At 42.5% G+C, this 22,177-nt stretch overlaps 1 protein-coding gene across 3 annotated transcripts; it reads right to left on the bottom strand.

Annotated features, from left to right (window-relative positions):
- Positions 1 to 958: 958 nt before the first annotated feature.
- slc5a5 (solute carrier family 5 member 5) lies at positions 959 to 21,753 on the bottom strand. 3 transcript variants are annotated; one of them, XM_046293132.1, is made up of 15 exons: positions 21,499 to 21,753; positions 7,677 to 8,102; positions 7,393 to 7,458; positions 6,976 to 7,027; positions 6,706 to 6,773; positions 6,448 to 6,602; positions 6,204 to 6,344; positions 4,877 to 5,006; positions 4,418 to 4,506; positions 4,209 to 4,321; positions 3,962 to 4,032; positions 3,664 to 3,750; positions 3,170 to 3,369; positions 2,826 to 2,929; positions 959 to 1,277 (listed from the first exon to the last, which is right to left on the bottom strand). In XM_046293132.1, exons 1-15 carry the CDS (start codon positions 21,550 to 21,552, stop codon positions 1,075 to 1,077), a joined length of 1,959 nt encoding a protein of 652 aa, XP_046149088.1. In that variant the 5' UTR covers positions 21,553 to 21,753; the 3' UTR covers positions 959 to 1,074. The 3 variants fall into 3 exon arrangements, with proteins under 3 accessions (XP_046149088.1, XP_046149097.1, XP_046149104.1); XM_046293141.1 differs by having other exon boundaries at positions 6,204 to 6,326; XM_046293148.1 differs by lacking the exon at positions 21,499 to 21,753 and adding an exon at positions 11,606 to 11,764.
- Between the last annotated feature and the right edge of the window lie 424 nt (positions 21,754 to 22,177).

The raw sequence follows: 22,177 nt of genomic DNA, 5'->3' as shown, positions 1-22,177 counted from the left end.
AGTGCTGTGATAAAAACCATGAAGCGCTATGATGAAACTGGCTCTCATGAGGACCGCCACAGGAAAGGAAGACCCAGAGTTCTCTGCTGCAGAGGATAAGTTCATTAGAGTTACCAGCCTCAGAGATTGCAGCAAAAATAAATGCTTCATAGAGTTCAAGTAATAGACACATCTAAACATCAACTGTTCAGAGGAGATTGCGTGAATCAGGCCTTCATGGTTGAATTGCTGCAAAGAAACCACTACTAAAGAACACTAATAATAAGACAAGACTTGCTTGGGCCAAAAAACACAAACAATGGACATTACACCAGTGGAAATCTTTCCTTTGGTCTGATGAGTCCAAATTAGAGATTTTTGGTTCCAACTGCCGTGTCTTTGTGAGACGCAGAGTAGGTGAACGGATAATCTCCACATGTGTAGTTTCCACCGTGAAGCATGGAGATGTGACATTGCTTTGCTGGTGACACTGTCTGTAAATTATTTAGAATTCAAGGCACACTTAACCAGCATGGTTACCACTGCACTCTGCAGCGATAAACCATTCCATCTGGTTTGTGCTTAGTGGGACTATCATTTGTTTTTCAACACAACAATAACCCAACACACCTCCAGGCTATGTAAGGGCTATTTGACCAAGAAGGAGAGTGATGGAGTGCTGCTTCAGATGACCTGGCCTCCACAATCACCCGACCTCAACCTAATTGAGATTGTTTGGGATGAGTTGGATCGTAGAGTGAAGAAAAAGCAGCCAACAAGTGCTCAGCATTTGTGGGAACTCCTTCAAGACTGTTGAAAAAGCATTCCAGGTGAAGCTGGTTTTGAGAATGTCCAGAGTGTGCAAAGCTGTCGTCAAGGCAAAGGGAGGCAACTTTGAAGAATATAAAAATATATTTAGATTTGTTCAACACTTGGTTACTACATGATTCCATGTGTGTTATTTCATAGTTTTGATGTCTTCACTATTATTATACAATGTAGAAAATAGTAAAATAAAGAAAAACCCTTAAATGAGTATGTGTCCAAACTTTTGACTGGTACTCTGTCTGTGTGTGTGTGTCCACCTCTCTTCTCTCAAAGCTCTCTATACTTTATTGGGGAACATTGAGTTAAGGTAGTTTTCCGCGCAGCGCTCAGGGCCTCTTTTTCACCAACATCTTCATTGTGCAAGTGGTGTAGAGGCACTATCTGTGGATTGTCCATCTGACTGTCCAGGGTTTTCTGTTGTAAGTCCCACCAGAGCAAGCCAGGGTCAATGGTATTTCTCTTGGTAGGTCCTGTTTAAACATAAAATATAATTACACACAGTTGAGAGACCATGTTGTATATACAGTGCATTCGGGAAGTATTTAGACCCCTTCCCTTTTCCCACATTTTAGGTTACAGCCTTATTCTGGATTAAATTACATGTTTTCTTCAATCTACACACAATACCCTATAACGACAAAGCGAAAACAGTTTTGTAGAATATTTTGCTAATTTATAAAAAAAAAATAAAAAAATACCTTATTTACATAAGTATTCAGACCCTTTGCTGTGAAATTCTAAATTGAACTCAGGTGCATTCTGTCTCCATTGAGCATCCTTGATGTTTCAACAACTTGATTGGAGTCCACATGTGGTTAATTCAATTGATTGGACATAATTTGGAAAGGCACACTCCTGTCTATATAAGGTCCCATAGTTGACAGTGCATGTCAGAGCAAAAACCAAGCCATGAGGTCGAAGGAATTGTCCATAGAGCTCCGAGACAAGATTGTGTTGAGGCACAGATATGGGGAAGGGTAGGAAAAAATGTCTGCAGCAAAGAAGGTCCCCAAGAACACAATGGCCTTCATCATTCTTAAATGGAATACGTTTGGAACCACCAAGACACTTCCTAGAGCTGGCTGCCTGGCCAAACTGAGCAATCGGGGCAGAAGGGCCTTGGTCAGGGTGGTGACCAAGAACCTGATGGTCACTCTGACAGAGCTCCAGAGTTCCACTGTGGAGATGGGAGAACCTTCTAGAAGGACAACCATATCTGCAGCACTCCACCAACATGATTCTCTGGTCTGAAGAAATTAAGATTTTACTCTTTGGCTTGAATGCCAAGCGTCACGTCTGGAGGATACCAGGCACCTTCCCTATAGTGAAGCGTGGTGACAGCATCATGCTGTGGGGATGTTTTTCAGCGGCAGGGACTGGGAAACTAGTCAGGATTGAGGGAAAGATGAACGGAGCAAAGTAAAGAGAGATCCTTGATGAAAACCTGCTCTAGAGCGCTCAGGACCTCAGACTGGAAGGTCCACCTTCCAACAGGACAAAGACCCTAAGCACACAGCCAAGACAAAGGAGCAGAGGCTTCGGGACAAGTCTCTGAATGTCCTTGAGTGGCCCAGCCAGAACCCGGACTCTCTGGAGAAACCTGAAACCTGAAAATAGCTGTGCAGCGACGCCCTCCATCCAACCTGACAGTGCTTGAGAGGATATGCAGAGCAGAATATGACAAACTCCTCAAATACAGGTGTGCTAAGCTTGTAGCATCATACCCAAGAAGAATCAAGGCTGTAATCACTGCCTAAGGTGCTTCAACAAAGTACTGAGTAAAGGGTCTGAATACTTATGTAAATATGCACAAAAACAAAACAAACAAAAAAATACTATTTTTGCTTTGTCATTATGGGGTATTGTGTAGGTTGATTGAGGTAACAAAACTTGGAAAAAGTCAAGGGGTCTGAATACTTTCCGAATGCACTGTATGTCTGTCTGAGCTGAATGGTCAAGACATGGTATTAAATGATAAAAACATTGAGGAAATGATAAATAAATCATACTTTTATTACCTGTTGCATAGCTCACTGCTACCCCAACCAGCACCACTGAAATTGTCCCCACAGCACCAAAGTAGAGGTAGGACATGGAATAAAAGTTCTGCAGACTCGTCCGTCTGTGGAGAAATATTTCCTTAGTCAGCTTACCTCATAAGGCCAAGAGCCTTTCCTAACCATATGACCAGACCAGGAACATCTGGGCCGTAAACTATCCAACATTCAAGATAAGAGACAAGTTATTGAGTTATGAACACTTTAATGAGATATATGATTGATGATAATAACACACTTTTGCTACTTCTACTGGTGGTACTACACTCAATTTGTTAGTATGTCTCTCCATATGTCTTCCTCACCCATGTTGATATAGGGGAAGCGGCGTGGAGGCGGAGGGTGTGTCCATGCCCAGGCTGCTGTTGACTGTGCTGTTACTTGGACACTGATCTGTATAGGTGGGCAGGACTCCCATGGTCTGCAGACTGGGAGGATGGAGGGTTGATCCAATGACCAGCCACAAGGAGATGGAGAAGCCCACCGCCACGCCACTAAACACGCCCTAAAGACAAAAGTAATATAATCTCTGAAGGCAATCAGTCATTATGGAATTCTCTGGAATGAGCTAAAACAAAACTGTGGTATTAGCTGTACAAATAATCTTCCTATGGAGGGTTAGAATTACAAAGGTGAAAAGGGGTACGGGGCAATACCCCCATATCAAATCATGGCACCCTCCTAAGAATAAAAATAGAATCATGGATGGACACCCCTGTAACTCTTATTACATGAGCAGCTGATCTTCTCTCTCTTCCCAAATGTTCCCATTGTGCAAACAGCATCTTGTCCAACTCACCGGCCTGTTACTAGCGGGAACAAACATCCCCAGGATGAAAGCCCCAAGAAGTGGGCCACTGACCACTCCCATGACTGTGAAGGACCCCTGAGGAGGAGAAGAATAGGGACAATGTGACACTGGACAAATCCTTCATTATTCTCAGTCCCGAAGGCTTATGGCTGTATGTCAGGACAGCATATTGGTACACTTGTATTGGTGTCCATAAGAAAGACTTTTGTGTACCTGATCTGAGTCCGTGGCCTACAGAGACTTTAAACATGAGGAGGAATGTAATATGGTGAAGGGTGGAACCTACTTGAAGAACTCCCCAGTCCAAGAAGGATGAGAGAGCAGCCACCGTGATACATCCAGCCCCATACATGAAAGCTAAAACACAGCGACACATTAGATGCTACAATGCCAGCTTGATAAGGTCACATTCTTTTGTACCACATTGATTATTTAATAATTTGGTACAAAAACCAAACTGTTTAGGGTGTTTTTCACTTTAGAGAAAGAGTTGCTGACCCAATACAAAAATATAACTTTAAAATTGTGCTTACACAGCCCTCTGGAAATTAAAATCAACTTCTTCTGTGACATGTTGGCTAGAGTTGGTTTCAGTAGATCATCCATGGTAACAGCTGCCATAGCGTTGATGCTGGTGGAGGCGGTACTGTAAAGCAGTGAATTACCAGCAATGATGTAATCAGTGGTGTCAGGCATATGCTGATTTATGACTTGATGCATATTACAGACAGGGATTGGATACCTCAGGGTGCCACTGTATGCACAAGCCAGAAAAAGACCGGGAAAGCCAGGGTGGTCTTGAAAGATGTCCAGCACCAAGTATGGCATATACTTTGAAAGAGAGAAGAGGGGAAATGTATGAAAGCCCAAATATTATCACAAGCGCAATCATTTCATAAAAAGGAGAAAATAAAATGTTTACAATTCTGTGAAGGTATATTGGGTGCATTTACTTTAGCTCTCCTGGTACCTCAAGTGGATGTAGATTTCACTTTAGGACCACCCCTTTAGGACCACTCTGGTCCCTGAATACCCCCAACAGTACACATTTTTATTGTAGTCCTTGTCAAGCACACCTGATTCAACTTGTCAACTAACCATCAGGCCCTCAATGAGTTGAATCAGGTATGTTCGTCTGAGGCTACAACAAAAGTTGGGAATCACTGGTGTAGATTGTAGTAGTTATATCATTACTCATTACCTGGTCTGGAGCAGCAATCTTTCCAGACTTCAAAGGGTCACAGTGGGAGTACAAGGCAAACATGACAATGCCGCAGGTGGCTGCACTGCCTACAACGAGACACAAGCCCACTTGGTTGACAAACAACGCCCTGCAGAGAAGGATAAGCAAACATCTACGTTTAGTCCAGTACAGCCTTGTGGGACATTATTTTTCAAACATCCTTGTTTTATATCGGTCAATAGACAGTGTTTTATCAGTAGACGTCCTGTTCCTCCTTTGTTACCAAACAGTTGAATTATCATAAATGATCATTTCCAGGGCCCATATTCATAAACAGTTTCAGAGTAGGAGTGCTGACCTTATTCATTATATAATAAAGGGTAAAACTGATTCTAGATCAGCACTCGTTATCTGAGGATCACACATTATGAATAAGGACCCTGGTCTTGTGGGTAAAACATGGACACCCTTTTCTCTAGTCCAACTAATCTGGGATTGGAACAGGGACTGTGCTGGACTGCCATCATTTGAGTGATGGTCTAAACCAGGGCTCTCCATCCCTGTTCCTGGACAGCTACTGTCCTGTATGTTTTTTTCACTCCAACCCTATTCCTGGACAGCTACTGTCCTGTACCTTTTTCACTCCAACCCTAATCTAGCTCACCTGATTCTAACAATCAGCTGGTTGAATCAGGTTAGTTACAACTGAGGTTGGATTGAAAACCTACAGGAGAGTAGCTCTCCAGGAACAGGGTTGGAGAGCCCTTGTCTAAACATATACTGAACATTTGCTGTGCGTCTTATAAAGTAAAGGGAGTCATTCTGGAGTGATTTGGGAATCATTACATCCTTCTGGTTACTCTGAACATTCCTATCAATAATCACTTTCATGTGTGAAGTGATTGTGATTTGTGGCTCTTATTTGTAAATAATAAAAACACCATTGCTCATTTGACTTACTGTATAACAAACTATTGAACATGCACCGTGCTTCTCTTAACGTTCATTTGATAGCCTGTATGCGTCAGGGTTCCTTAGTATTTCAGAACTCGCCTTTGCTTCTGTATAAACCAAGGGGTTGCGTATTACCAGTTTATTTTATTTCATTTCCTGTACCTACTAGTCCAGTTGGTTACAGTTATATTCCTCCCTTTTTTATATAGGAAGGTCTAAAGAATCTAGAATCTGCTTTTATTCATTGGCAGCGTTAAAAATATATTAATACATTTCACAAAATGTGAATTTGCATATGATCTTAATCTTACATTATCTTGCTTTATCTTATGTGAAAATAAGAAACTGTGATCCAGCATAGGCTTTGCTGAAAGTGGATGTCTGCACTCACCACTGGGCCTGTCGCTCAGTTCTGCAAGAGATGTAGCGTTGTACCTGTGCCTGGTTCACACCATACATGGACAGCCACAACAGCGTACCGCCAACAGTAAAGCTCCAGAATGTGTATCGCCTCCTTGGGTCAAAGTCAAAACTGATCAAAAGAGAAGGTATTGATGATGTAGTAAGTGTGATTTTTGGGGGTGCAATGGATGCTGAAAGGCATATTGTTAGTTGAATAAAAGGCAGTTTTTTACTCATTAAAGTTCATTCGTGATCCATTGTTGGCAATCTCCAAAACCATTGCTGGCCCACCAACCAAAACAGTGCCCTGGATGAAGATGGCGATGAAGCCAGAGAGCATGACCAGGATCTGGAACACGTCTGTCCAGATGACTGCTTTCATGCCCCCCTGTGGTGCGGAGGACAGACAGACGGATAAGATAGATTCAGAGTAGCACCCTAATACAGTCCATTTACTATGAAGTATGGAGAAGGCGTTCTCTAAGTCTTACCAATGTGGTGTAAAAAGTACAAATGAACCCAGTTGAGAAGAGGGATGCCCACATATTGAGCCCAGTGGCTGGAATACAATAATTAAAACATATTAATAACAATTGTACGTAACACATTGATAATGCATCACACACACAGGTGGTATAGAGCATTATAACACTTACTAAGCCTTCACAACAGCTCATGGTCACTATAGTCATACATGCATTTATAAAGAATTACATAAAGGAGGATGCATACACATTATTGTGCTTCTCCAGAGATCATACCTTGGCTCAGGATTAAGGCTGGAGCATAGATCACAATTCCTGTGTAGAGCAGCTGGAAAGAAATGATCAAGTATAAATCAATGTCTAATTGACGGTATAGGTTATATGCACACATATCTAATATGTATGTATGTATGTATGTATGTATGTATGTATGTATGTATGTATGTATGTATGTATGTATGTATGTATGTATGTATGTATGTATGTATGTATGTATGTATGTATGTATGTATGTATGTATGTATGTATGTATGTATGTATGTATGTATGTATGTATGTATGTATGTATGTATGTATGTATGTATGTATGTATGTATGTATGTATGTATGTATGTATGCATACATTCTGATCTCAACATTATACATAGTCATGAGGACGACTTTGCGCATGCTCTATCAGTTTGCCTTACTTACTGTTGAGACTATAAACTGGACACTTCCAAGCAGCTGCATCTCTCTGCCAAATCTCATCTTGAGGTACTGTGACAGCAAAGCAAAGAGTAATTGTAACAAAACAGTATCCTTCCACACATACTGTTCTTCCTATCCCTCCCCCTGCCTTCCCCACACACACAAACATTTAAAGTTCAACAGTTGCTAGGCCATAACCCAATTTCTTAATTGCGTAGATCTAGTAGCTATGTGTTGTATGTGCATGGCATCTCTATGGATGCTGTCAATGTAAAGGGTAACAAAACCTCATTGGTGCTGGTGATACCAAGGCGGTAGAACACTGGCAGGAACAGGTATGCAGTCAGACAGGAGTTGATGGTTTGCCCAAGGCACATGTATAGGAACTTAAAACCATAGAGGGAGGCTTCAGCTGGCACTCCCAGGACCTGGACAGCTGACATGAAGCTGGCACACAGTGACATTCCCACGGGTATGACTGGCATACTACGGCCACCGGTGAAGAAGTCATCCACCTTAGCATCACCCGGTTTCTTCTTCAGGGCCTGGAACAGCCCTATTCCCATGGAAACGAGCAGCATGGCAGCAAAGACGACGTAGTCTGCCAGGACAAAGCCTGGTCGGGGTCGTTCAGGGATATGTTCTCCATCCATTGCTTTGTCCTCCTTGTCGTGTTGGATGGTAGAATCAGATGCTCCAGGTGTTTTTTGGGACTGAATAGGATGTATGCATAATGAGTATAAATTACAACGTAGAGGATATGATACAGCACCTTTAAACTGCTGTTTTGACCTTTCAACTGCAATTGGTGCATCTGATAAAAGGTTGCTAGAAAAAATGTATTGAATGAAAGAAACTTTACATTTACAGATAAAATGAGTCCCAGTCATATATAGTGCCTTCAGAAAGCATTCACAACCCTTTCCTTTTTCCAAATGGATACACATAGTACCTTTTTTTTTAAATGGATACAGACATTTGAAGTCGGAAGTTTACATACACCTTAGCCAAAATCATTTAAACTCAGTTTTCCTGACATTTAATCATAGTAAAAATCCCGTTTTAGGTCAGTTAGGATCGGCACTTTATTTTAAGAATGTGAAATGTCAGAATAATAGTACAGAGAATTTATTTTTATTTTTATTTATTTCTTTCATCACATTTCTAGTGGGTCAGAAGTTTACATATACTCAATTAGTCTTTGAAGTTGGGTGAATTTAGGCCCATTCCTCCTGACAGAGCTGGTGTAACTAAGTCAGGTTTGTAGGCCTCCATGCTCACACATGCTTTTTCAGTTCTGTCCACACATTTTCTATAAGATTGAGGTCAGGGCTTTGTGAGGGCCACTCCAATACCTTGACTTTGTTGTCCTTAAGCCATTTTTCCACAACTTTGGAAGTATGCTTGGGGTCATTGTTCATTTGGAAGACCCATTTGCGACCAAGCTTCCGGACTGATGTGTTGAGATGTTGCTTCAATGTATCCACATAATTGTCCTTCCTTTTGATGCCATATATTTTGTGACATGCACCAGTCCCTCCTGCAGCAAAGCACCCCCACATCATGATGTTGCCACCCCCGTGCTTCACATTTGGAATGGTGTTGTTCGGCTTGCAAGCCTCCCCCTTTTTCCTCCAAACATAACAATGGTCATTATGGCCAAACAGTTATATTTTTGTTTCATCAGACCAGAGGACTTTTCTCCAAAAAGTACAATCTTTGTCCCCATGTGCAGTTGCAAACCGTAGTCTGGCTTTTTTTGTGGCAGTTTTGGAGCATGGCTTCTTCCTTGCTGAGTGGCTGTTCAGGTTATGTTGATATAGGACTCGTTTTACTGTGGATATAGATACTTTTGTACCCGTTTCCTCCAGCATCTTCACAAGGTCCTTTGCTGTTGTTCTGGGATTGATTTGCACCAAAGTATGTTAATCTCTAGGAGACAGAACGCTCCTCCTTCCTGAGCGTTATGACGGCTGCGTGTTTATACTTGCGAACTATTATTTGTACAGATGAACGTGGTGCCTTCAGGTGTTTGGAAGTTGCTCCCAAGGATGAACCAGACATGTGGAGGTCTTTCGATTTCCCATGATGTCAAGTAAAGAGGAACCGAGTTTGACGGTAGGCCTTTAAATACATTCACAGGTACACCTCCAATTGACTCAAATGATGTCAATTAGCCTCAGAAGCTTCTAAAGACCTGATATCATTTTCCCTTCTGACCCACTGGCAATGTGATACAGTGAATTATGAGTGAAATAATCTTTCTGTAAACAATTGTTGTAAAAATGACTTGCGTCATACACAAAGTAGATGTCCTAACCGACTCTCCAAAACTATAGTTTGTTATCAAGAAATTTGTGGAGTGGTTGAAAAACAAGTTAATGACTCCAACCTAAACTGTAAACATCCGACTTCAACTGTAATACCCCATATTGTTTTTATTAGTTTTATTCATTTAAAAAAAAAAGCTGAAATGTCTTGAGTCAATAATTATTCTACCTCTTTGTTGTGGCAAGCCTAAATAAGTTACTGTGTAAACAACTTCACAGACCACCGAAATCCTAGAAGTTGTTTGTGCTTAAGTCAAAATTGCATGGTTCATGATTCGGTTTCTCGGGCCAATCAGAACGGTTTGAATGTGTTCCGATTCAAGAAGTTGTTGAGGTGGAAGCAAATCTTCTCATTGCAGAGAAGACATGTTAGTGGGCGTGGTGTTTTGCCAGAGCGATGTGGATGGGTAGCCAGGCAAGTTTGACATCGCAACCAGCGGCTTCTATAGCCAGCGTGACAGTGTGGGAATTTGTCAGTTTTGGTTATTACCCATTATGACCCCATTCCTGAAAGCGAAGACTCCCAGGAACTTACAGAGCTCCAAAAGTATTGTGACGGTGAATTTGTTGTTGTTATGGCTCTGTACTCCAACACTTTGGATTTGAAATGATACAATGACTGAGGTTAAGTGCAGATTGTCAGATTTAATTTGAGGGTATTTTCATCCATTTTGTATGAACCGTTTAGAAATTAAAGCACTTTTTGTACATAGTTTTGGTCCCCTAAAATGGGTGGACTATTGTGACATTCACTTACAGTTTGTGTATCAAAGTAGTCAAAAGTAGGCCAATGTCATCACAAAAATGCAGCCTCAATAACATGAACCAGTGAAGTACTCCTTCAGATAAAGATCTGTATAGCTCCTGTTCTGGCACATCATTTGATTATCTGCTGAGGGTATGAAACTAAATGTTCCGGGGCTAAAGTGTTTCAATTTGAAGGGACCAAATAAAATGTTAAAGGATCTTTACATTTTTTAAACTTCAATTTGTCCATGTGCCCTGAAAGAAGTCAATGGGGCCAGGAGAGACTGTCATCCACAGTTTTGTTGTTTCAAAAGCCACTGCTAAATTAACCACAAAAAAACAATAGGGGCAACCTCAACATGTTTAAAATTGCATGACCAAATCAACTCAAAAACTTGGTTCTAAGTTACTTTTACATGGTGAGCTGGTCCCTATCACTCCCATAGTTTTTTTAGTTATTATTGCCGGAAGTTAGCTTAAGTTGGCCGTTTTTGAAACAAATTTGAACCATAGATGACTGTCTCTCTTGGCCCCATGGATTACTTTCTGGGTAAATGACAAAACAGAGTCGGAAAAAGTGAAGACTAACTATATATTCATGAAAACTTTAACAATTGTCTGACTAAATTTGTTTGATATAGAGGAAGTCTTCATAAAGACCATCAAAAGTCATTGTACTTCCATTTGTGAGGCTATTTGGTTCACGGTGCAATACAATATTGATAACCTTTGCTCTAGTTTGTTCTTTTATCAATCCTTTAACATGTTTAATAATGATATCTTAGCTAGCTTGATGACAGTGGCCCTTTTTGCTTATTTTTGATTTTCAAAAAAATAACCAAATAATAGTGCCACGGATCATGTCAAAATTGTCTAGAAATGCAGGAAATTGGCTTTAGGTGGGAAAATAAATGTCTGGGGGAGGACCCCACCACTTTGTCTCCCCTACCTCTAATACCATAGTTGTGCACACTGGCACTTTTAGTGGGTTCTTAAATATTGTCTCAATAACCCAACATTTGGTTATGAGACCATTATACAGGTTAAGCGGGAAACTCATTCCATTATATCCTGTATCCATGATCAGATTAAAACCACAAAACAATTTGACAAACTTGAAAAAGTTCAAATAACCTTACCTGTGTCCTCTCTAAAACTCAAATTCCCAGTCTCTGAAAAGCCTTTACCTTCTAACCTTCTTCTTCTGCAGAGTTTCAATTGACAATAGCCTAAGACATTAGGACATTTTTAGAATGCCAAGTGATGACGAAGAATAGCAGCACCTGTCATTAAAAGTGGCTCTGCAAACTTGGTCTGTTACAGTGAGTGGAAGGTGCTTTGTGTGTTGAACAAGGTATTGGGGGAGGAGCAAGAGTAAAAGAGGTCAGGAGGATTAGAATAAGAGGGATTTTAATAAGTTGAAATGTTCCTTATTGTCATGCTGCTGAAATTAACTAATGGGAAAGAGATGGGTTAAAAACACTGTAAATACATCAGAATTAACACTGGTTTAAATCTTGATTGTGTTTAATTGAGCATATGCAGTTCACTTTCACCTACATTTAAAACGTGCTAATATTTCAGGATTTTATAAAAACATTCAAGTTCAGTTTTATTGATGCCCATATGAGTCAACACAGGCTGAAATCCATGGGCATAATATACTAATTGACATCCATAAATATATCAATATATTTCACAAAGAGGTTGTGGTATTTGTGACTCTCCTCTTTAGCTTTAAGTTACCCTATTTTACAAATAGTACAGGTTCATTCTGTTTCATGCTACAAATCACCTTTACTTGAGAGTCTTGAGTTCCCATTGAATGCATTTCACGATATTAGTTTAGCCATAAAGGGTCTGAACACCAAAAGTACTGGAGATCTGGCAGTGTAAATGTCTTGGAAAACTCATACAACACACCACGACTCAGCTTATATCACAATACTAGTTGTCGCAATGCCTCTTTGAAGACTATAAACCTGAATACAGCTGCACTTGACAACTGAGAATTGTATGACTCCTGATATAGTATCACTTCACTAGCTCTGGCTGACTAACAGCTACCGTCAAGGCTCCAAAAACATACACATACCTAATTGACTTGTTTGCTTCTTCCCTACAAGCTTACACAATTGGTCCCTTCACCAGCTGCCAAATATCTGGTACGTCATCCAATATTGGAGAAAACAGCTGGTTGCAGAGTTGTATCGACAATGTGTACAAAAAAAGTGTACTTTGAAAACTTTTGTAAGCCCTTAAAGGGTCCTGAAAAGATTTGGATTCACATGTAAAAACAGCATTTTGAGTGATTAAAATATCACCTATACTATTTTTTTGGGAACAGAAATGCTCTAAGATGTGGGAAAAATGTTGTTTGAAGAGACAGTCTGAATGGGCGAGAAGCTTATATCCATGAGCTCGCCTTGACTGACAGTTCTTTGAAACAGCTATGTTAAGAAACTTGGATGTAGTGAGAAGTGTTGCAGTAAAATCATCTTTAGCAAATTTGGTGATACACAAAGCAACATTGAAATTGCATCAATGAGGGCCATTTTTATTACATTGTTTTAGACATCTCTCGTTTGGCATGTCTCTTGTGATACGGTTCACTGCAGCACTGAGGGATGTCTTGACATTTGTATTTATTATGGATCCCCATTTGCTGCTGCCAAAGCAAATAATACAATTATTAAACATTAAAATGCATTTTAAAACAGGTTAAGTGTGGGCCCTGAAATGACAACTGCGTCAGAGTTTTGAACAACCCTTGTCCCCCCCTTTTGTTTCATGCTGGCTGAAAATCTAGCTACTGTAGCCAGTAACTAACTAACACTAGAAAGATGAAAGGAAAACATAAGTTCACACTATTTATCTATGGCAAAAATAATTTAAATTACCTGATATCCTACAGTTGTGGCCAAAAGTTGAGAGAATGACACAAATATTACTTTTCACAAAGTCTGCTGCCTCAGTTTGTATGATGGCAATTTGCATATACTCCAGAATGTTATGAAGAATGATCAGAGGAATTGCAATTAATTGCAAAGTCCCTCTTTGTCATGCAAATGACTGAATCCCAAAACAACATTTCCACTGCATTTCAGCCTTGCCACAAAAGGACCAGCTGACATCATGTCAGTGATTCTCTCGTTAAAACAGGCACAGGTGTGAGAGTTGATGAGGACAAGGCTGGAGATCACTCTGTCATGCTGATTGAGTTCGAATAACAAACTGGAAGCTTCAGAAGGAGGGTGGTGCTTGGAATCATTGTTCTTCCTCTGTCGATCATTGTTACCTGCGAGGAAACACGTGCGGAGATCATTGCTTTGCACAAAAAAAGGGCTTCTCCAGGCAAGGATATTGCTGCCAGTAAGATTGCACCTAAATCAACCATTTATCGGATCATCAAGAACTTCAAGGAGAGTGGTTCAATTGTTGTGAAGTAGGCTTCAGGGTGCCCAATAAAGTCCAGCAAGCGCCAGGACCATCTCTTAAAGTTGATTTAGCTGCAGGATCGGGGCACCACCAGTACAGAGCTTGCTCAGGAATGTCTGCAGGCAAGTGTGAGTGCATCTGCACACACAGTGAGTCAAAGACTTTTAGAGGATGGCCTGGTGTCAAGAAGGGCATTAAAGAAGCCACTTCTCTCCAGGAAAAACAGAGAAAGACTGATATTCTGCAAAAGGTACAGGGATTGGACTGCTGAGGACTGGGGTAAAGTCATTTTCTCTGACGAATCCCCTTTCCGATTGTTTGGGGCGTCCGGAAAAAAGCTTGTCCGGAGAAGACAAGGTGAGCACTACCATCAGTCCTGTGTCATGCCAACAGTAAAGCATCCTGAGACCATTCATGTGTGGGGTTGCTTCTCAGCCAAGGGTGTGGGCTCACTCACAATTTTGCCTAAGAACACAGCCATGAATAAAGAATGGTACCAACACATCCTCCGAGAGCAACTTCTCCCAGACCACGTGTAACAACACCTGCACAGGATAGGTCGTTCCGAACAGTACACGAGCGGGACAGGTACAGGATGGCAACAACAACTGCCCGAGTTACACCAGGAATGCACAATCCCTACATCAGTGCCTAGACTGTCCGGAATAGGCTGAGAGAGGCTGGACTGAGGGCTTGTAGGCCTGTTGTAAAGCAGGTCCTCACCAGACATCACCGGCAAGAACGTCGCCTATGGGCACAAACCATCGCTGAACCAGACAGGACTGGCAAAAAGTGCTCTTCACTGACGAGTCAGGGTTTTGTCACACTAGAGGTGATGGTCGGATTCACGTTTATCGTCGACGGAATGAGTGTTACACCGAGGCTTGTACTCTGGAACTGGATCGATGTTGAGGTAGAGGGTCCGTCATGGTCTGGGGCGGTGTGTCACAGCATCATCGGACTGAGCTTGTTGTCATTGCAGGCAATCTCAACACTGTGCGTTACATGGAAGACATCCTCCTCCCTCATGTGGTACCCTTCCTGCAGGCTCATCCTGACATGACCCTCCAGCATGACAATGCCACCAGCCATACTGCTCCTTCTGTGCGTGATTTCCTGCAAGACAGGAATGTCAGTGTTCTGCCATAGCCAGCGAAGAGCCCAGATCTCAATCCCATTGAACACGTCTGGGACCTTTTGAATTAGAGGGTGAGGGCTAGGGCCATTCCCCTCAGCAATGTCCGGCAACTTGCAGGTGCCTTGTGGAAGAGTGAGGTAACTTCTCACAGCAAAAACTGGCAAATCTGCCCCGAAGCTAGCACCAGTTAGCCGTGAGCCAAGCGCATCTCCCGGATAGAAAACTCAATTACTACAACTACAATACCGCTTTCGCCATCTGGCTTGGATCCTAAGTTGACGCGGTGCCCCGCCGCAACACCACAACAAGTCTGCCGACGAATACTCCATCCGCTGTGCCTTCAACCGGCCTCCATTGGACCTCGGAGCAGACGCTTCTACTAGCCCCAGGCTACTAACTTTAAACGCTGTGTCGCCCGTGTGCTAGCTTAGTAACAACTACTCCGCGGATTCCCTGTCCCATATATTGCGGTCCCCTGGACCCTATGATCACATGGCTACATAGCTGATACCTGCTGGACTGTTCATTAATCACGGTACTCCATTCTGTTTATTTATTATTGTACACTGTTGTTTAGGTTAGTTATCGTTGTTTTAGTTTACTGCGGAGCCCCTAGTTCCACGCATTATACCTCTGATACCTCCTTTGTCCCACCTCCCACACACGCGGTGACCTCACCCATTATAACCAGCTTATCCAGAGACACAACCTCTCTTATCATCACTCAGTGCCTGTGCTTAACTCTGCTGTACCCGCACCGCACCATAACAGTCTGCACATTATGCCCTGAATCTATTCTACCAAGCCCAGAAATCTGCTCCTTTTATTCTTTGTCCACAACGGTCTCGGCGACCAGTTTTGATAGCCTTTAGCCGTACCCTCATCCTACTACTCCTCCTCTGTTCCTTGGGTGATGTGGAGGTAAACCCAGGCCCTGCGTATCCCCAGGCACCCTCATTTGTTGACTTCTGTGATCGAAAAAGCCTTGGTTTCATGCATGTCAACATCAGAAGCCTACTCCCTAAGTTTGTTTTACTCACTGCTTTAGCACACTCCGCCAAACCCTGATGTCCTTGCCATGTCTGAATCCTGGCTTAGGAAGGCCACCAACAAGATAGAACTGCCAAAGGGGAAGGAGTTGCAATCTATTGCAGAGATGACCTGGAAAGTATGACAGAACTTTGCAGGTTTATACCCAAACAGTTTGAACTTCTAATTTAAAAATGAACCTCTCCAGAAATAAGTCTCTCACTGTTGCCGCCTGCTATCGACCCCCCTCTGCTCCCAGCTGTGCCCCGGACACCGGGTAGTCGTTTAGCTCAGTTACCTTAGCTTTCTTGGGAACAGGAACAATGGTGGCCCTCTTGAAGCATGTGGGAACAGCAGACTGGGATAAGGATTGATTGAATATGTCCGTAAACACACCAGCCAGCTGGTCTGCGCATGCTCTGAGGACGCAGCTGGGATTGCCTTCTGGGCCTGCAGCCTTGCGAGGGTTAACGCGTTTAAATGTTTTACTCACGTGGGCTGCAGTGAAGGAGAGTCCGCAGGTTTTGGTAGTGGGCCGTGTCAGTGGCACTGTATTGTCCTCAAAGCGAGCAAAGAAGTTATTTAGTCTGTCTGGGAGCAAGATATCCTGGTCCACAACGGGGCTGGTTTTCTTTTTGTAATCTGTGATTGACTGTAGACCCTGCCACATACCTCGTGTCTGAGCCGTTGAATTGCAACTCTACTTTGTCTCTATACTGACGCGTCGCTTGTTCGATTGCCTTGGAGGGAATAGCTACACTGTATTTGTTCATGTTTCCGGCCACCTTGGTCCATGCTTTCAGTTTCGCGCGAATGCTGCCATCAATCCACAGTTTCTGGTTTGGAAATGTTTTAATAGTTGCTGTGGGTATGACATCGCCGATGCACTTTCGAATGAACTCGCTCACTGAATCAGCGTATTCGTCAATGTTGTTGTTGGACGCAATGCCGAACATATCCCAATCCACGTGATCGAAGCAGTCTTGAAGCGTGGAATCAGATTGGTCGGACCAGCGTTGAACAGACCTGAGCACGGGAGCTTCTTGTTTTAGTTTCTGTCTGTAGGTTGGAAGCAACAAAATGGAGTTTTGGTCAGCTTTTCCGAAAGTAGGGTGGGTGAGGGCCTTATATGCGTCGCGGAAGTTAGAATAACAATGATCCAGAGTTTTACCAGCCCTCGTTGTGCAATCGATATGCTGATAGAATTTAGGGAGTCTTGTTTTCAGATTAACTTTGTTAAAATCCCCAGCTACAGGATATGTGGTTTCCAGTTTACAAAGAGCCAAATAAAGTTCATTCAGGGCCATCGATGTGTCTGCTTGAGGGGAATATATCTGGCCGTGATTATAATCGAAGAGAATTCCCTTGGTAGATAATGCGGTCGACATTTGATTGTGAGGAATTCTAAGTTAGGTGAACAGAAGGACTTGAGTTCCTGTATGTTGTTATGACCACACCACGTCTAGTTTATCATAAGGCATACCCCCCCGCCCCTCTTCTTTCCAGAAAGATGCTGGTTTCTGTCGGTGCGATGCGTGAAGAAACCAGCTGGCTGCACAGACTCCGATAGAGTCTCTCGAGTGAGCCATGTTTCCGTGAAGCAAAGAACTTTACACTCTCGGATGTCTCTCTGGAAGGCAACACTTGCTCAGATTTCATCAACCTTGTTGTCAAGAGACTGGACATTGGCGAGTAGTATGGTAGGGAGTGGTGCGCAATGTGCCGGTCTCCGGAACTTGAAAAGAAGACCGCTTCGTTTGCCCCTTTTACAGCGACGTTGTTTAGGTTCGCCGGCTGGGATCCGATCCATTGTCCTGGGTGGAAGGCAAAACACAGGATCCGCTTCGGGAAAGTCATATTCCTGGTCATAATGATGGTGAGTTGACGTTGCTCTTATATTCAGTAGTTCTTCATGACTGTATGTAATGAAACCTAAGATTATCTGGGGTACCAATGTAAGAAATAACCTGTAAAAAAAAAAAAAAATATACTGCATAGTTTCCTAGGAATGCGAAACGAGGCGGCTATCTCTGTCGGCGCCGGAATCAGAGTTAGGTGATGACATCCGGGCCACCAAAACCCTCCCCTTACCCGGACGTTGCTGGGCCAATTGTGTACCGCCTCATGAGTCTCTCGGGTGCATCCGGCTGAAACACAGCATGGGATGGAACCCGGGTTTGTAGTGACGCCTCAAGCACTGCAGTGCATTAAACTGTTGCGCCACTCGGGAGACCTGCTCTGTCTTAACAACACTATCAACAAGGCAGGTCCTACTGGTCCTGGTTTTGTTACACCTGTACTACTGTCCAGTCACTGTCCAGTCATGTGGTCAGGTGCCACAAAGAGGGACTTAGGAAAATTACAGTTGGCTCCGAACAGGGCAGCACGGCTGGCCCTTAAATGTACATGGAGAGCTAATATTAATAAATATGCATCTCAAACTCATGGCTCAAAGCAGAGGAGAGATTGACTTCATCACTTGTTTTTGTAAGAAGTATTGACAAGCTGAGTTGAACTACTAGCACACAGCTCGGACACCCATGCATACCCCACAAGACATGCCACCAGCGGTCTTTTCACAATCCCAAAGTCTAGAGTAGACTATGGGAGGCACACAGTGCTACATAGAGCCATGGCTACATGGAACTCTATTTCACATCAGGTAACTGATTCAGGCAGACACAGGCACAGACACACGCATATAAACTACATACACATGGATTTTGTATTGTAAATGTGGTAGAGTACTAGGCACACACACTACTTTGTAAAAAGTGTTATGAAATATGTCATGTAATATTTTTTATTGTAAATAACTGCCTTAATGTTGCTGGACCCCAGAAAGAGTAGCTGCTGCAAATGGGGATCCTTAATAAATACAAAAGCACCATATCATACAAAATATACAAGTAGGGGCCTCCCGAGTGGTGCAGTGGTCTAAGGCACTGTCGGCTCTGTCGCAGCCGGCCGCTGACACGGTCGCCAGGTGTACGGTGTTTCCTCTGACACACTGGTGCGGCTGGCTTCCGGGTTGGATGGGCATTGTGTCAAGAAGCAGTGTGGCTTGGTTGGGTTGTGTTTCGGAGGACGCATGGCTCTCGACCATCGCCTCTCCCAAGTCCGTACGGGAGTTGCAGCGATGAGACAAGACTGTAACTACTACCAATTGGATACCACGAAATTGGGGAGAAAAATAAATAAATAAACAATACAAGTAGATTTACCAAATATACACGGGCAATAGCCCAAAGGAAATAGCCTCTGTATCAGGCTTAACCTATCCTATCTGAATGGACACAGATAGAGGGCAAGACTGTACACGCTCCCCTTGAGAAACCAAAAATAGAATCTGTCTAACAGGAGCTCAAACAGGTAGGCCTACATAAGACCACAGGACCATACTTACCCAATTGGCAATTACAACCAATAAACTGGTTCTACAAGGTCAAGGGCGATTTCCACATCCATTGTTACAATTGTCTTAATCAGACTTAATGATATTTCGACACCATGAATACATGGAACACTCATTTAATCTTATTTAACTTCATGACTCCAAAGCGTGGCGCTCGGCCATGTAGCCTATTTTTATGCACACTGAGGCACGCATGCTCCTATTACCAACAACCAGAAAAAGAGAGACAAAGGACAAAGACACGCGGAACTCCGACATAACCCGGGAAACATGAACAAAGGAAACGATACATTGAATTACATAAATATAACTTCTACCTTGAGTCTTGTGAACATCCAGGTGCACAATAAACATTGCTCCCACTGGAGTGGAAAATTGCAAGATTATGTTATACTACTTTAATTGCATCAAATGGTTGTTTTATGCAACAGAATAGAGTATTCTGTTAACTATTGTGTGTGTTCTACTGAGGATGGGCTTCTGGGAGATAACACTGACAGGAGATTTACGATGTCTTTTGGGTGATAAAACAAAAAAGAGCATTCCAGAGCAATGAGTTAATGTTTCATTCTATACGGGGCCAGACACTGGTCTCTCCACAATGAGAACTGTTGACACAGCAGATACTGTCTGCTATGTATTATAGGCATCTTTCATACAGATCTTAACCTTGTGACCCATTCTATATATCTGTTTGTCATGTAGGTTGAAAGGGGTGTATATCTGGGCTATAAAAGACCTTTGTACCTTTGTCTCTGGGCTCTGGGCTCTCAACGAATCATCTGAGCATGAATCATCGACCAGCCATGACCAGCCTTCGTTATCGTAGAGCACTCAATCGATTCACTTTATATGTGTGAGTTGTATTGACCTGCTCCCTTATTAATAAGTGATTCAAGTTTTAGTTTAAGTATAACTGACTTGTGTGATAAGTTTGTCTCTCCTCATTTGATAGTAAAGAAATTAACCACCACTTTTGGCGAGGGGGATGGGATGTGAATCTTCACTTGATGACCGCTCCTGACAACCTGGGTAAATCATGCACGAGGGATCCTTCAAACTTGGGATCTCAGGGAGACAACACTTTGGGAACAGAGGAGATGGACCAACCTAAGGTCTGAGAGGCAGCGAGTCGAGTGGATACCACATCTCGAACTTAGTTTAAAACAAATAAAGACATGAGCAAAACACACAAAGTAAAGTTTTTAAGAAAAGCCTCTATTACGTAGGCTCTGAGTGTGTATTCCTGTGTGAGCAGGGCCGAGTCAGAGGAGAGTAATCTGAGAGTTTGTGAACTCAAAGATACTCTGCCACTGGTCGGTTGCGGGCGACCTAGAGCCGTCCTGACACTGAATTGATTACAGTGGGGATTGGTGCTGTCTGTAGGGGCAAGGGATCAGAGTGACTGTGGGTACTTTGTGAAGCACTGTACCTGGTGAAACCCTATTGGAAGAAGGACCTCATTCTGAAAAGTGTCTGACCTTCTAAGTGATCCTCAGAAGTGGTGAATTACAATTATTTGAAATGGCTGGCTAAATTAAGATGTATCGTAGACCTATCAAACATGAAACAGAAATGTCTAGGTGTTGTAATAAACGGTACAGGGTTGGAATGATGACATGCTAGCAATTGTTGTATTAGATGGAATATAGATTTACCACATAGGGCCTATGCATTTAAACGTGCGAAAGCAAATATTTCAACAAGAGAAAAAAAGCACACTCCTCTGGCAGGAGTTTGGTGAGCGCAAGTGAAGATCTGTGCCTATGGTGCGTCGTCACCACAGTAATTTATTTTAAACAAAACATTCCAAATGCACACTTCATAAGTAAATCATAATTTTCAAGCATTTGTTACATACCAAAAGACCAGTAGGCCTATGCTAGTAATTGTTGCCACATTGCTGGTGAGATTGCAAAGTAAACAGTTAACATTCGTAATCACCCAAAAATTTGAGGTACATATTTTTATGGCAATCCTCTCTTCCTGCAATATGACGTTTGCTAACTCACCCGATCTGTGTCGATTGACAGTTTGTTGGTCCAATCAGAGTGCTGTGTATGCATTTCACTAGCCAATCTGTTGCAGGTTTTTTTGCAAGAACGATGCTACTTATTGTCTCTGGCTATGTGTGTAGAGTAATCCACGTAGACTCCGTGCCACAAAATAACTTACAAAACCTGTCCAGATAAGTTCAAGTCATCAATCAAAGTCGAGCCCTGAGGCTCCATGTCAAGCCTCAAGTTATTTATTCTATAAAGTCAAGTCTCAAGTCATCAAATTTGTGACTGGAGTCCACAACTCTGGTGATTACTTAACAATATCGTACATGTGTGTCACAGGTGTGACTCATTTGCATGTAATCAGAAACAATTATTTCTATTGGATAATTGACTGGTTATGTGATTTGTGCTGAATGTATTTAAACCCCCTGTTTTTGTGTTTCTTGGTGGCTGTCCACAGGAGGTGATGCAGTCCAGAGGCATGGTGGATTGTTCATATCGAGGTGGTCTTATACTGATTAATTGTGTTTATGAAGAATAGAGAAATATTGCAGTGGGCCTCAAAACAATCCATACAACAGACTTATTGTACTTTGGAGCAGAGTGTCTGTTAAAGGAGCAATTTCAGTGGTGACAACATATGTTAACATTAAATACCTGAAGAGAATTCTAGGGGTAATTGGTGCCC

The sequence above is a fragment of the Oncorhynchus gorbuscha genome, linkage group LG02 (genome assembly GCF_021184085.1).
Source record: "Oncorhynchus gorbuscha isolate QuinsamMale2020 ecotype Even-year linkage group LG02, OgorEven_v1.0, whole genome shotgun sequence".
Lineage (NCBI taxonomy): Eukaryota > Metazoa > Chordata > Actinopteri > Salmoniformes > Salmonidae > Oncorhynchus > Oncorhynchus gorbuscha.
Note: the sequence above shows the minus strand (reverse complement) of the source record. Positions and strands in the feature narration are given on the sequence as shown.

Bases quoted from the DNA above. Each gene is read 5' to 3' on its own strand.
- slc5a5 (XM_046293132.1), bottom strand. From the start codon at position 21,552: ATGCATACACAGCACTCTGATTGGACCAACAAACTGTCAATCGACACA. The intron at 7,459-7,676 runs GTTTTGTTACCC...TTGCTGTCACAG, and splicing joins GTATCACCAGCACCAATGAG to TACCTCAAGATGAGATTTGG. The intron at 3,751-3,961 runs GTAGGTTCCACC...TCTCCTCCTCAG, and splicing joins TGGACTGGGGAGTTCTTCAA to GGGTCCTTCACAGTCATGGG.